At 26.0% G+C, this 13,579-nt stretch overlaps 1 protein-coding gene across 1 annotated transcript; it reads right to left on the reverse strand.

Annotated features, from left to right (window-relative positions):
* Positions 1–5,243: 5,243 nt before the first annotated feature.
* Positions 5,244–10,769, reverse strand: LOC145833218 (galanin receptor type 1-like). Its single transcript, XM_082940411.1, has 6 exons — positions 10,556–10,769; positions 8,677–8,878; positions 6,800–6,929; positions 6,391–6,496; positions 6,048–6,214; positions 5,244–5,678 (listed from the first exon to the last, which is right to left on the reverse strand). Exons 1-6 carry the CDS (start codon positions 10,767–10,769, stop codon positions 5,244–5,246), a joined length of 1,254 nt encoding a protein of 417 aa, XP_082796537.1.
* Positions 10,770–13,579: the final 2,810 nt, after the last annotated feature.

The following is a 13,579-nucleotide window of genomic DNA, read 5'->3' on the forward strand; positions in this document are numbered from 1 at the left end:
TTTTAAAAACAATTTAATTGACAAAGAACACTTTAAAAGTTTTAAAACAGTTCTTTGTACATTAATACGAATTTTGTTTTATGGAGCCAATTCTTGGTTTTATATAAATTTTATCATTTTTTGTAAGTTTTCTTTAATTTCTAATTATTTTTTCAAAAAGTAGAGAAGAGCCACCATAAAAACTTTTTCAAATATTATTAAGCTGTGCGCAATGAGTTTTTGTGATAACTGGCCATTAAAAGAAAATTCCAGCTTAAATTTCCAAGGTCTAATTTTTTGGTCCCATACAGTTTGCATACAATTTAGAGAAATTGGAATTTCGTTGGGGTAAAATTTCCACAAATCACCTAAAATTTTGCACAGGGTGTTTTTGTGGTAAATGCCATATGTAAAACAAAAAATTTTTACTGAAAACTCAAAGATCGCCGTACTTTTAAGCACACTTACGTACAGCGTTATAAGAAGTTATAAAATTTGAGCCTAGTTATAAACGTTATAAGAATACAAGACTCCCTATAGTTTAAAATCAGACATTACTCTTTTATTACATATATTGTATTTTTCTTCATTGCTGTATTTCAGATAATTTCTGTTAAAACCAATTCACACAAACTCTGTACTTTTTATATAATTATATAACTATTCAAGAATAATCTTGTTATTATTTTAAATTGTTTTTTTAATGAATAAAGGTCAAAACTTATGCAGTCAAAAGATGTATATTATAATTTCTGATAAAGTTTACTTACTATAACAAGGTTTTATTACTTAAAGTTTAGTAGTTAAATCGATAAACAAAAAAAACTATACTGGCTTTATTTGTTTCATATTACTTTAAATACAATTTTTTATGTAATATACAAAACTTAATTTAAACAATTAGGGCCAAAACACAACAAAGTTATTTTCTACCCTATGTTTAAAAATGATACGACTTTAAATAATATAAATCTACAATAGTTGTTCAATTGTGTAACAAATACATAAAACTAAGTTAAATTGAAATATATTCTTAACAATTATAGTTAAATATTGTCTTTTAATATGTCATAAATAATTTATGGTTAGCACTTCATTTTTACTAAGAAATTTAAAAAACACAAACAAGATAAACAACACTAAACATTAAGTATATGCACTTCTTCACACTTTTTTGATATATTTTTTCAATTAATACTGCACTGCTCATAAACAATATTTAAATAACAAAAACTTTTTGAATAAAAAAAAAATGCTGAATGTATGTCAAAAATATTCATTAGCGAAAGACCAAACGATCAATTTTATTCCACCCTCGTTGTTATAAAAAGAAATATTTAAGGTTCATTATATTTTACATCAGCAGAGTTAATTTTATAAAAGTATTAATAATTAAAAATCTTCATTTTTACAAAAAAAATGCGTTTAAGCTTTAAACTTTAACCTATTTTAGCGAAGACAGCTTGTAAAAATAAAATATATCGATAATTTGCTGCTGCGTCAGTTAAATGAAACTTATAATAAATTATGAATGATTTTATTTTTATAACAAATATATTAACATTTTTATGTTTAATTCGATTTAAGACTAAATTCAAAAAATAAGTTTTAGTTTCAATTGATAGATTTCACATGTAATAAGCAGAGAGATTTTTAAGTTTTTTTGTTTTTTTGTTGAGCTGACAAAATTTTTTTATTTATGAAACATTTTTTTAAGTTGTAGATTTTTTTGAGCTCTTAATACAGCAAAAAATATGTTTACTGCTTGATTTAGTGAGAAATCTTATATTAATATTATTATTATAACTAAATACATGTAATACTTTTAATAGCAAAATTACATAAATTAAAATCCTGTAAAGTAAAACAACTTAAAAAAAAAATTATTTTTTTTATTATATTTTATTACACAAAGCTTATTAAAAAACTATACGAGTTTCATTCTCAAGTGATAAAAGTTAAACGAAACTTTAAATAATTTTTGTTTAGTGAACAGCTTGAAAAATAACTTTAAATTATGACGTAAGAATAAAATTTAAATAAATACAAAATTTAGAGATGTAGCAAGTAAAACTAAAGTAGAGGTATGCTTTTTGATAGATTGTTAATAATTTTGCTTTTCCATTTAATGCTATTTGAGTATTTAAATTAGGTCGCTCTTCCTCAATCAATATTGATTCCAGGCTGTAGAGTTCGCTTTATTTACATCGTTTCAAAACTTTAAAGTTTTGAACTATATCAGAATTTTGACAGACCTAAAACCTTCCTATAATAGTACTCAATTAAAAAGATTTTGAGATTATTTCTTCTTTAATTAGATATAAGTATATATAATTTGAGTTTGTGTTAAAATTTATACAATTATATTTACTTTATCAGTCTAGTTTCAATTTTTAGATTAAGAATTAAATTATATTATATAAGGAGGTTTACATAAACAGTCCTTTAACTTTTACGGAAACTAATTGCTCGTAAACTAAATTAACTTAAACTTCTAATTTAAGTTAACTAAGTTTTGCCCTTCCTTTTACTTGCATATAATTGATTATTGATCGTACTTTTAACAGTATTTTCCAAAAATTATTTGTTATCTTAGAATATATTCAACACTAATTAAGCAGTTTGTTTACGCAAGTTAAAACCAAAATTTTCAAAATTAAAGTTAATTAGCAAGTCAAAGTATATTGTTCCCACGAGTCGTATTACATAAATGAAACGACTTGGAAGGAAAGCTTCTGAATTTCAGCTATTTTGGTTCAAAATTCGTGGTTTATGTGACAAAATATTTTTTAAAGGTAGCCAAAGTGTTATAAAACGTTTTCAGCTGAAACAGATATATTTTCAATGTGCATTTACGTAATTTTGAGCAGTTTATCAAACATTTTTGCCGGATTGGCTTATTTAAGCTGATTCAACTTTCACTCAATTTTTTATTATTGTAGAACTCAAGGCCAAAATAAATATAAAATCGTATGAAACAAAGTTTAACAAACACATGCTAAAATAATAATAATAGAAAAACTCAAAGTATTCTTTAACCTTTAATTTTGATATGTCCGTACAAAAGTTATTAAAACAGTTACAAAAAACTGATAACAAAAAGTATTTTTAGAATACTAAATATTAGGGTAAAAGATATTTAACGTTATTCAACTTAAAAAAAGTTCATTATAGTTAGTAAACAAATTTTACCAATAACTAACTAAAAGTCAATATGTTGGTGGCCTGTGTCTCGATGACCGAAGGTCTTTTTATACATTTTGATTTGACCATAAACACTTTGACCAATATTTTTTAGTTTTGATTTCTTTATTGTGTACAATAAACTAATTAACTACTAGCTTTATGATGACCGTATTTTTACTAGGAATTTCGTATAAATAGCAATTCGAATAAAAATTTGTTTTAGAAATGTTTTTAGCTACATCTTTAGACTATTCAAATGGTACTCATTTTAAAAGTATTTTTACTTCAAGTACTAATAAGATTTATATTCAAGGTAAAAGAAAAAAATTGTATTTTATGCACATAAAAAAATTTAAAGTAAAAATATAAATTTAATGCTTTTTCAAAGATTAAAATAACTAAAATTTACTAAAGTCGTCATAAAATGATTTAAAGTTTTAGATTTATTATTCTTCTAGTACTAGTATTTCTTACCACATTGACTAAAAATTTTTAAAATGATTTGCTGTTAAAACTTAATAAAAATTTTATAAATTATTAAAAAACTAAAACAATTTATTATCGTAATCTTTTTAATAAGTACTAATAAATGCTCACTTGAAAAGAGTTTAATTATATTTCGTAGACTTGTTATTTTTAAAACCATAAAAAACTTAGATAGCATAAAAAATTTAAAGAGCAAATATCAACATAAATACTTTTAACTTTTACAAATTCACTATGAATTTAAATGGCAAAAATCACAAACTTCATAAGTGTACTACAGCTATATTATTTGTTATAAATTAGTTTATTTTACTTTATTTGAGTATATTCTAAACTATAAAAATAAATTTTTAGTAAATTTTTAATAAAAAATTGAATAAAAAAATATTTTTTTATGCTTACGATCGAAGCAAAAAAATTATGAATGCAATACTTTCTTTCAATATTGAAATATAACTACTATTTTTTTCTTTAAATTTTAAACAATTAATTAAGATTGGTAAGTTTGTTGTTAAATTAAGAACGCTAAGTTGAACACTTAAAAAAATTGAAAAGCAATATCTATAAAACGCTTAATTTTTCTTAGAAAAGCTTAACCGAACGTTATGAATAATATTTTTATAGTGCAAACATTTAAAGTAAACAAACAGTGAAATAAGGTTTAATCAAAAGGCAGTGAAGTTTTATATGAAATTTTAATTTTTTTATAAACAACCTGTTTAAACTACTCACTTTGTACAAAGTAACGCGTTAAGATAATGTTCAAATTTTCTTTTTAGTTTGTAAAATTATCTATAAAGTCTATTCATAAATTACAACTGAACTTATTTGCAGAAGCAACTCATGACTAAACAATCAAAATCATTGACTGCTTATGTAACGAGTATTGTGGTATAGATTTATAAGAAGGTTAAATAAATGAAAACAAACATTAGTTGAGAAAACAATTGAAAAACTGAGATTCAAGTTTTTCTTATACTACGAGTTAAAAAAACTTTTATGCTTTTCTTACTGTTATATTAGTTTTGTGTATAATAACTAAATAAACCTTTTTTTAAACAAAAATAAACTGGTTTTTGACTAAAACGTTAATATTATTGATTTATTTAATTGTAATAGGCAGTACAAAAAAATAGGAAAAAATACACTTTAAAAATTGATAAAGCTACTATATTTTAAAATATAAACTTATGCACTGATAAAAAATACTTGTTTAATAAAACATCAACAGCAATAAAAAAAAACCTTAAACTTTTGTATAAAAAAGTTTTATCTTGTAAGTAACTTTAAAGAGTATTTATTTTCAGCTTTTTATTAAAACGTTTACAGTTTAGTAATTAAAAATAGGGTTGAATTAACAAACGTGGCACAACAGTCATAATCTGGGAAAAAAATGTTATATATTGTTCTACATGTTAAATATTACTGATCGAAGTAAACTTTTTTTTTTTAAACTTTGTTGCACAATACGTAAGAAAACACCCAACTTTAAAATTTATTAAAATTATAAACTCTTTAAACAAAAAAAAATTTCAACAACATTGCGTTAACCAGCATTACAATTTTTAGTTATTCTGTACACGCAAAAATTTTCAAAGCCTCGGCGAGGTTTTGTGCGTCACCGCCGTGTCCATTCTCGAGTCGGGGAAAACCCCCAAACAATTACTGTTGCGCCTGGGGTCGACAAACAGCGAGTTTGGGGTAATACCCGGCGACGTGACGTTAGTTGCGCACTGATCCGTGAAGCAAGCGACGTCCTTTGCCGCCCTTTTAAGGCTGAACCCGCCCTGCATGAAGCGCTTGGAAGTTTTGCTCGCAGGTATTCCCGCCGCCTTGCGGAAGTCACCGCGGAACTTGTCGGCGGAGAAGGCGTAGACGAGGGGATTCACCGCGGAGTTGGAGGAGGCGAGGAGGGTTGAGGAGGTTTGCATGACGAAATGGGGCGCGCCGCCCAGCATCTGCGGTGAGTAAATGGCGGCAATTTTCACCGCGTGGTACATCAGCCAGTCCACCATGAACACCGCTATCTGGTGGATGAAGATTTTTTGTTCGAAATATAAATTTAAAATTTATTTATAATAAAATAAAACCACAGTAGAAGATTAAGTTTAACATTTAGTTTAGGCTAAGTAAAATAATTATTTAAAAGCATTTTTATTCTTGTAGAAATTACAACAACTTTAAAATATATGAAATAAATGAATGATCTAGTTCTAGACATAAGAACAAAAGTCTTATGATATATCATTTAACTTATACCAATAAAAATGAAAAGCAAAAAAAAAAAATGTTAGCTATTGTCTGTTTTGAAGTTTTCTTTACTGATTTAATTTCACGTTTAATGTATATAAAATCCATAAAATAAGCCTAAAGCACATCTTGAAAAGTGCACTTACAAGAATACAGACAATTCTAGTGACTTTATTCAACGTGGATTTGGAATGTCTGCCGACTGAGGTGTTGCGTTGTTTTAAATAAAGTTTCCTGATGACTGCCATGTAACACATCAGAATTATCAATACTGGAACCAAGTACGCGTACACTGCGTTTGCTATTTTTAAACCTGTCAATAATATACTTTCGTTTTTCGTTAATAATTTAGGCGTTTTAATAACTGGCTATGTTATTATACGTTTAAACTAATGAATTTTCAATAATTTAAAAAAGTTATTTTAAATTCCATTTAGTGTATTTTAGAATATTAAGTGCTATTGAAATATCAAAAACATACAAACTAACCATGGTTCCATTTATCTTCAGACTCAAAACAGAAACTTTCATCTGGGTTAAACATCATCGAAAAATTTGTTTCACTTATTTGGGTTTTAATTTCAGCTGCAGTGAACTATTAAAAGTTTTGTGCAATTTTAGTATTGATATTTATTTAGATTTTATGTACCTACGGCTGGTACGTTTCGTCTAAAAAGTGCAAAACAAGTTAACAAAATTAGTCATTACATTGTTTTACTAAGCTACCTGAAAGGTTTTGTAAAAGCAATCACTAGAATTAGGTTTAAGCGAAAAGTTTTGTTAAGAACTATACCATAAAATTTGCAACAATACTATGAACATTTTATGTTTTATAAGCTTTTGAAATTTCTAAGTACAACAAATAAACCACGAACACAGATTGTTTGGTCGAACTAACATATGTCTTTGTGAAAATAGCGGGAGCTCCAAAGCTTATTGAAATGAACCATATAATCGCGATGCCAATGTACCCGTTTCTCTTCGTTCTGTACTTGTTTTGCTTGAGGGCGTGCACAATCGCAAAGTACCTTTAATTTAAAAAAAACGTTAAAAAAAATGATAAACACCCATTCGAATATACACTACATTTAAAATGTGTTTAAAATCGCAAAGTACCTTTGATTAAAAAATAACAAACACCTATAATAATAAACATTACAATTTGAAAAAATTTACAGAATTTTCGTTACTCGATACAGTGTTTTAAAAAGAAATGGTTATGGTATTGTTATGCAAAGGGAATTCAGAAAAGTCTAAAACAAAACTTAAGAATGACTAAAGATTTTAAGTTTATATTATTGATATAATAATAAATAAAATAAATAAATTGAAGATATCATGTAACATAAAACATAATTTACTGAGCTTTTTTTCTTCATTATTTACAAATAAAACTAACAAAGAAAAGAAACCGAGATGATATTGAAAGTTCAGATTAACACTTATCAAAATACAGTTTTTTTTAAATAAATAATTACAAGATTGTTTAAAAAGACCTTTTTGGTTTCTTATAAAGACAATGTTTGTTTTAAAAAGTGCAAAACTATAGCATGCTCTTTAGCCTAGATAAAGTTGGAATGTTTACTGTGAAATGTTGGCATATGTCTCTATAATGAACGCTCGATTTAAAATAAGATTATACCCTGCACAGAACAAAAGCTAATCGAAAGTGCGTCAACGTTTTAAATTGTTGTTTTGTTTTTAGATCATTGACGAGCATTGTTGTCACTTGCAGGTTTCATAATACTATTTGGACAATTTAAATCTTTAGTTATTTTTGGCAATAATGCTACTTAGCCGTATGATAAGAAAACTCTTAAAATAGCAACAATCACTATTTTTAGATTTGTCATAAATTTGTATTTGTAAGCAAAAACTAGATACAAACTAGTTTCTTTAAGGGTTTTGCTTGTTTTAAATGATGATTTAGTTCAATAAAAACTTTGCTATTCAAGTATTTAGGTAATAAGTAGAGATTAATGTTTGGGAAAAATCTTATTTTTAAGCTATACAAAATATATATCTGGAAAACTTCTTGAAGACCCAACTTTTATTGAACTAGTTAAAAAAGATTAAATTGCACAAAAAGTTTGAAACTTTAGTTTATAAACCAAGTTGTCTTTTTATCTAAGTAGACAAAATTAAAACTTTTTCAAATCGAACAGTTTCAAATAAGTAAACTAATGGAACATGTAGATTTTTAGAACTAGTTTAGTATAAATAATTCTTTGTAAATACAAATGAGGTTACACTTACGATTGGTACTAATTTCACTATAAAGTACGTCTTAAACTTAATATTAACATTTAATAAAAATTGACAAAAAACAATTTAAAATAACAAATTTAATTAGATGTGTTGCAGAAAATACTACTTTAAAACACGTTAACTATTTATGTTTATTAGTCCAGAATTTTTTTTTAACTAGACATTCAATTCTAAATAAAAAAAATAATAATGTTACCACTTCAACAAATTAAATCCATCAAAGTTATCTATTTAAACGATTACAATCATTAAATTTAGATGTTATATTTACTTTAGTTTTAAATTTCAAAACTTCATGCGTTTATTCAAAAGAAAATACTTTTCTGGAAACTTTAGAACAATTAGATCTAAGATAGGTTGCTTACAACTGTCAAGTTCTGAAAACTATCTCAGTTGTGGCGATACACTAATAGCCACAATAGCAGTTCAAACTAGTAGCTTGAACATAAAAAAAAAATTACATCTTTTACCAATCAAACCATTAAAAAAACAACCATTAAAACAAACCTGTCGATGGCCAATGCGACGAGAGTCCATGCGGACGCGTACATTGGGCAGGTCTCGCAGAAGACGTGGAAGTGGCACATGAACCTGCCCAGCGCCCACCTGTCCACCAAACAAACCACCAACTGGACGGGAACGTAGAAGAGGAGGAAGAAGACGTCGGCACAAGCCAGGTTCAGCAAAAACATCTGCGTGTTGTTCAGTCCTAAAAGGAAATGTATAAGTGAGAATTAAAAGCTTTTTAAGTCGTCTGAAGGTGAAAAATTAAGTGTTAATACCATACAGAAGGGTTTATAAAACTTATTTTCATAATCACAGACTTGGCAGAAGTTTTTAGAATTATTGCTTCCTTTATCAAATTGCAGAAAGTGAAATTTTCAGAAAAAAAAATTTAAAATAAAAATGAATTAACAAGTAAAAGTCGTTAATCAATAGAAAAAAGTTGCAGCTTTTATAAAATCATCTGTGTGCTGTTTAGCCCTGAGAAAAATAAATTCAGAAAATAATTAACAGTAGGTTAAATTGTCTGAAGTAGAAAAAAAGTGTAAATGCTCTACAGTGTATTTACAAAAAAATGTAGACAATTTCTCGTGTGTTAAGGGTGCGACGACTCATGTTTATTATCTATGGCACTTAACATGACAGTTTTTACTTATTTTATTTATTAGCAGCTTGTAAAATTTAATTGATTGTTGTTCAGACTTTATCACGTAGAATATAAACAAAAAAATAATGCTTTCCAACTGCTAAGAAACTCTTTTATTGCCACTAGAAATAATTCAACATTTATAAACTTTACTCGTATGTTTTTAAAATTGACTCATTTTGCAAAAAAAAACAGTATCTTGTACATTTAAAATTCCTTGAAAACTTATATATTAAAACATTTATTGCTATTTAGTACTATTTAGCTGACTTTTTCATAGATTAAACATGCGTTAGCTTATTTTTATGATTTATATATGACAATTAACTCGATAGTTTCCTCACATTCAAATATAATTTTAGCAAGCAATGATTTGTAAGTATTCGCTGAACAAAATAAAGAAAAAAAACGTGATAGTTCACATGCATAATTTTATAATTTTTATTTACGATCACAATCACAACATTGTGCTTTGTTTCTATTGACATTTTTAGTAGATTTTAAGTTATTTAGAAATCATGCGTGTATTTATAGCAAATTTTCATAGTTTAAAACTAGCATTAAAGTCTATGATTCAGAATAATGTCAAGTTGAAGGGTTTTAGTCTAAGTATAAAAGTTTTTAATGCTTGTTTATAACAGTTTAAGATTCATAAAACGGTTGAGTGAAACTACCCATTTGACCTTTAAAAGTGTGTAGAAAAAACAAATTAATAATTTAGCATCAGTTACATTTATTATTCTTCTGCCAGACTTATGTAAACCCAACACCATTGTTTTAGTTTAAAAATTCCTTATTTGCTTTTTTCTCAGAACAGCTTTGAAAATCCGCGAAAAATTGTCCAAGGTTTTTGTAATAAAGCGATTGTGCACATGAAGCACAAAGTAGAAAGAATTTTAGCTTCAATTTACATTTTTTGTACACTGTACACTTCAGTTAAATTCTAAACAAAACCAAACTGAATTTTCTGTTTTCTAATAAGCTTGTGCAGCAAAACAATTGCAAGTTTTTTAGTTAAAATTTGTTACGAAAACTGTTTATGTAAATATTTTACATACTTTCGACAAACGACTACGAAGTACAAACAAACTATATATTGTTTAGTTACGGTTTCTCAAACCTTTATTAATTAAACTCATACTCAAGTTCTACAATACAAAGTTTTATTTTTAAAAATCTTCTATTTTTACTTTAGTTCTATATAAAACTACATGTCGATTAACAAGTACAAACAACCTTGTGGTTTTGGAAAATACACGTGAATAATGGTGAATATGACCAGAAAGTTACCGATTATTCCCGCCATAAATATTATCGCGTACGAAATCGACAAAAACAAATTGACCGACCACATGAAATCAACTTGTGACGTCACGTTTTGTGACGTCATGTTTTGTGACGTCAGAGATACATTTGTCATCGCTGATTCTTCGACCTGAGTCGAGTTCATTTAGTTTGTTATTTAATTAATCTGTGATTATTTTTATATTTGTTTAGATGTTTTTTACTTTCGTCCACTTTTGTTGTTTTTAAAAAACTGTTATATCTAACCTGGTGAATTACTTTCAAATTTATCAAGATATTAAAAAAATTGTTTATCTGACTGTTGTTAACTGACTATTACTTTGGATTAACAATTTGCACACTCTAGTTTCTAATTTAATATCATATTGTTCAAAGAAAACAATTTAAATTTGAAGTATTTTGAAAAGTAAAGCTTAATATTTATGTTCTTTTTGAAAACTTATCTGCTAAATATTTACTAGTAAAAACAGTCTAAAATTACAATTATTACAAAAAAAATGCTCAAAACTAACCTAATGTTTTTTAAACAACTTTTTATTCACATACTTCAGTTAAGCTGCTAAAGTATTTTAAGAGGTTTTTTTTTTCATTAAAATAAAACTGAATCAAAAAGATCTGTTTTGTTCTATTGTTTATATATTTTTTGGTTTTTAATTAAAATTTTTTTATAGGCTTTGAAGTTTTTAAATATAAATAAAAATTCCCTCCATTGAAAGAACACAGTTTAAAAAATTAAGATTTTTTTTTAATTTTGACTACACTATTGGGAGTTATTTCTAGTGTTGGAGTTACTTCTAGTTAAAAAATAAAACTTATCATAAAAGTTTAATAGAAGTTACATAATCAACCTTTGGTCTAATTTTTTACTTTTTTTAAAAAGTTTTTATTTAAATAAAACAAAAACTTAGAAAAATCTTAAAGTCTACCCGAATAAAGTATTTCTTAAAAACAAAAAAAGTTACACACTAAATACAAATTTATTAGTTTAGAATAAATTACTTCAGCTAAAAACGAAACTATCATAAAAATATTAAACAACACAAAAAATTCTAAAAATTAAAAAGATCACTTCTTTGTTGAGAACTATGTTTTAAAATATTTAAAAACCATAAGCTTAAAAAACCTGTAGGCATTTAATAACAAATAAAACCTACCACGTTTTTCAGAAAAATAAACTTACTCACAAAGTTTATGGTGACTTATTTCATATTTGTCGTCTTATCTCTTGAGTAAACATAAACTGTTTACAATCATTTGAAAAATTTACTACAAATTTTTAGTGAAATTGCTTATAAACTTGTTTTTCATTGCTTATATAAGTACAAGGTTTGTTTGAAAATTTTAAGTTTAGATAAAAAATATGTAAAAAGTCTTTTGAGCAAAACTTTTTTTTGAGCTGGTTTTTGTTGTTGACTCGGAAAACTTAAATACTTTTTTGAATCTTTTTATACTCTTTAAACACCGTTATGCAAAAAAAAAGTAAAAATCAATTGGTTTCATAATATAAATTGACGTAAATGTATATAAATTGAAAATGATTAATAAATATTTAATTAGCTTTAGAAGTTGCATACAGCCCTTTTGGTTTTTTAATGATGAAAAAAAAAAATTTTCGGTTGTTGTCAAAACTTTAGAAAAACTCATTAGTTTTAATTTTTACCTAAGTCTTTGTCTTATTTTTTTAAATAAAATACTTTAGCCAGTAGAAATTTTTTTTAAATAAGTATAAGTAAATAAACTACTCTGTTCATGGCTTTATACCCCTTACACTAGGACTCATCAAAAATAAGTGATAACTGGTTATAGGCTCTTGGACACTATCATCGCTAATAAAATTTCTCAAGGTTGTAAAACTCTTTGTTTTTTGATATACAAAACAGTGATTGGACTAAACACTATTTTTAAATTTATTTTTATATAACTTATACTTCTTCAAAAACTATAGTTCTTGCATAAAATTTTCCGCCAAAGGTTTTTGGTAAACTTCTAAAGTTAAAAAGTCATAAATTTCAATCATCTCAACACTTCATACTTTTCACATTAATCTTGCCTCCTTTATATTTTTCGTGTTTTCCTTGAAACAAACACGTTGTCGCTTCTGCATACAATTCTAATGCGCGTTTGCCGCATTCGCGAGTCGATAATAAATTCGAATCTCGAATGTTTGATTTATACGTGCGAATACACGGTTCTTCTCTTTTTCGCTCAAAGAGCACCGCTGATTCTTTGCAAAATAATAAATTCATTTCCTTCAAGTTTTCAATAGAGCTTGAATACTAGGTTTAAGAAATTAACGTTAAAAATAATTTATGAGCAAAATATAGAATTAGTAGTATACGAACAACATTTCATAGGATTTTTTTGGAAATGTTTTTCAGATAATTTGTTCAACGACAAAACATGAGGCTAAAATTTGCTTTCGAAAATGTTTTATTTTATTTACATACTTAATAGGGAAAATCACTGTATTGATTCAGTAAACAATATTGATAAAATTATAATATTTGCAGGATGTGCTTTATTTATAAACTTTAGAATAAAAATCAATAAATTAAAAGCTCTTATATACAGAGTTCATATTAAATTACTTTGTATAAAGGGTTTAAACTTTAATAACTTACATTCAGTAAACAATAAAATAGATTAGTTTTATGACGTTTTTGAAACTTTTAAAAATTCGATCTGTTATACGTATAATTAAATTTCTCATTAGGTTCAACGTTTTTAAAAATATATAAAGAAGTGATATTTAAAGCTTTAGAGGAAATGAAAAACAAACCTAGATCAGCTTGTTACTAATTTGCACGGGCGTCACGCTAACCTATTATAAATTTAACATTAAGTTTAGTTACAGTTTAACAAGAGATAAAATTAAAAATTTATGTGTACAATCTACATGTAAAATAAAAATACCCATTTGAGTTTAAATGCTCGAAAAACTTTTTGTTTTGTTAA

Source organism: Thalia democratica, chromosome 4 (assembly GCF_965202585.1).
Source record: "Thalia democratica chromosome 4, ktThaDemo2.hap1.1, whole genome shotgun sequence".
Classification (NCBI taxonomy): Eukaryota; Metazoa; Chordata; class Thaliacea; order Salpida; family Salpidae; genus Thalia; species Thalia democratica.

Coding starts and splice junctions, on each gene's coding strand:
- LOC145833218 (XM_082940411.1), bottom strand. CDS start 10,769: ATGAACTCGACTCAGGTCGAAGAATCAGCGATGACAAATGTATCTCTG. Junction 6,497..6,799: donor CTATTTTCACAAAGACATAT/GTTAGTTCGACC, acceptor AACTTTTAATAG/TTCACTGCAGCTGAAATTAA. Junction 5,679..6,047: donor CTAGAATTGTCTGTATTCTT/GTAAGTGCACTT, acceptor TTCATCCACCAG/ATAGCGGTGTTCATGGTGGA.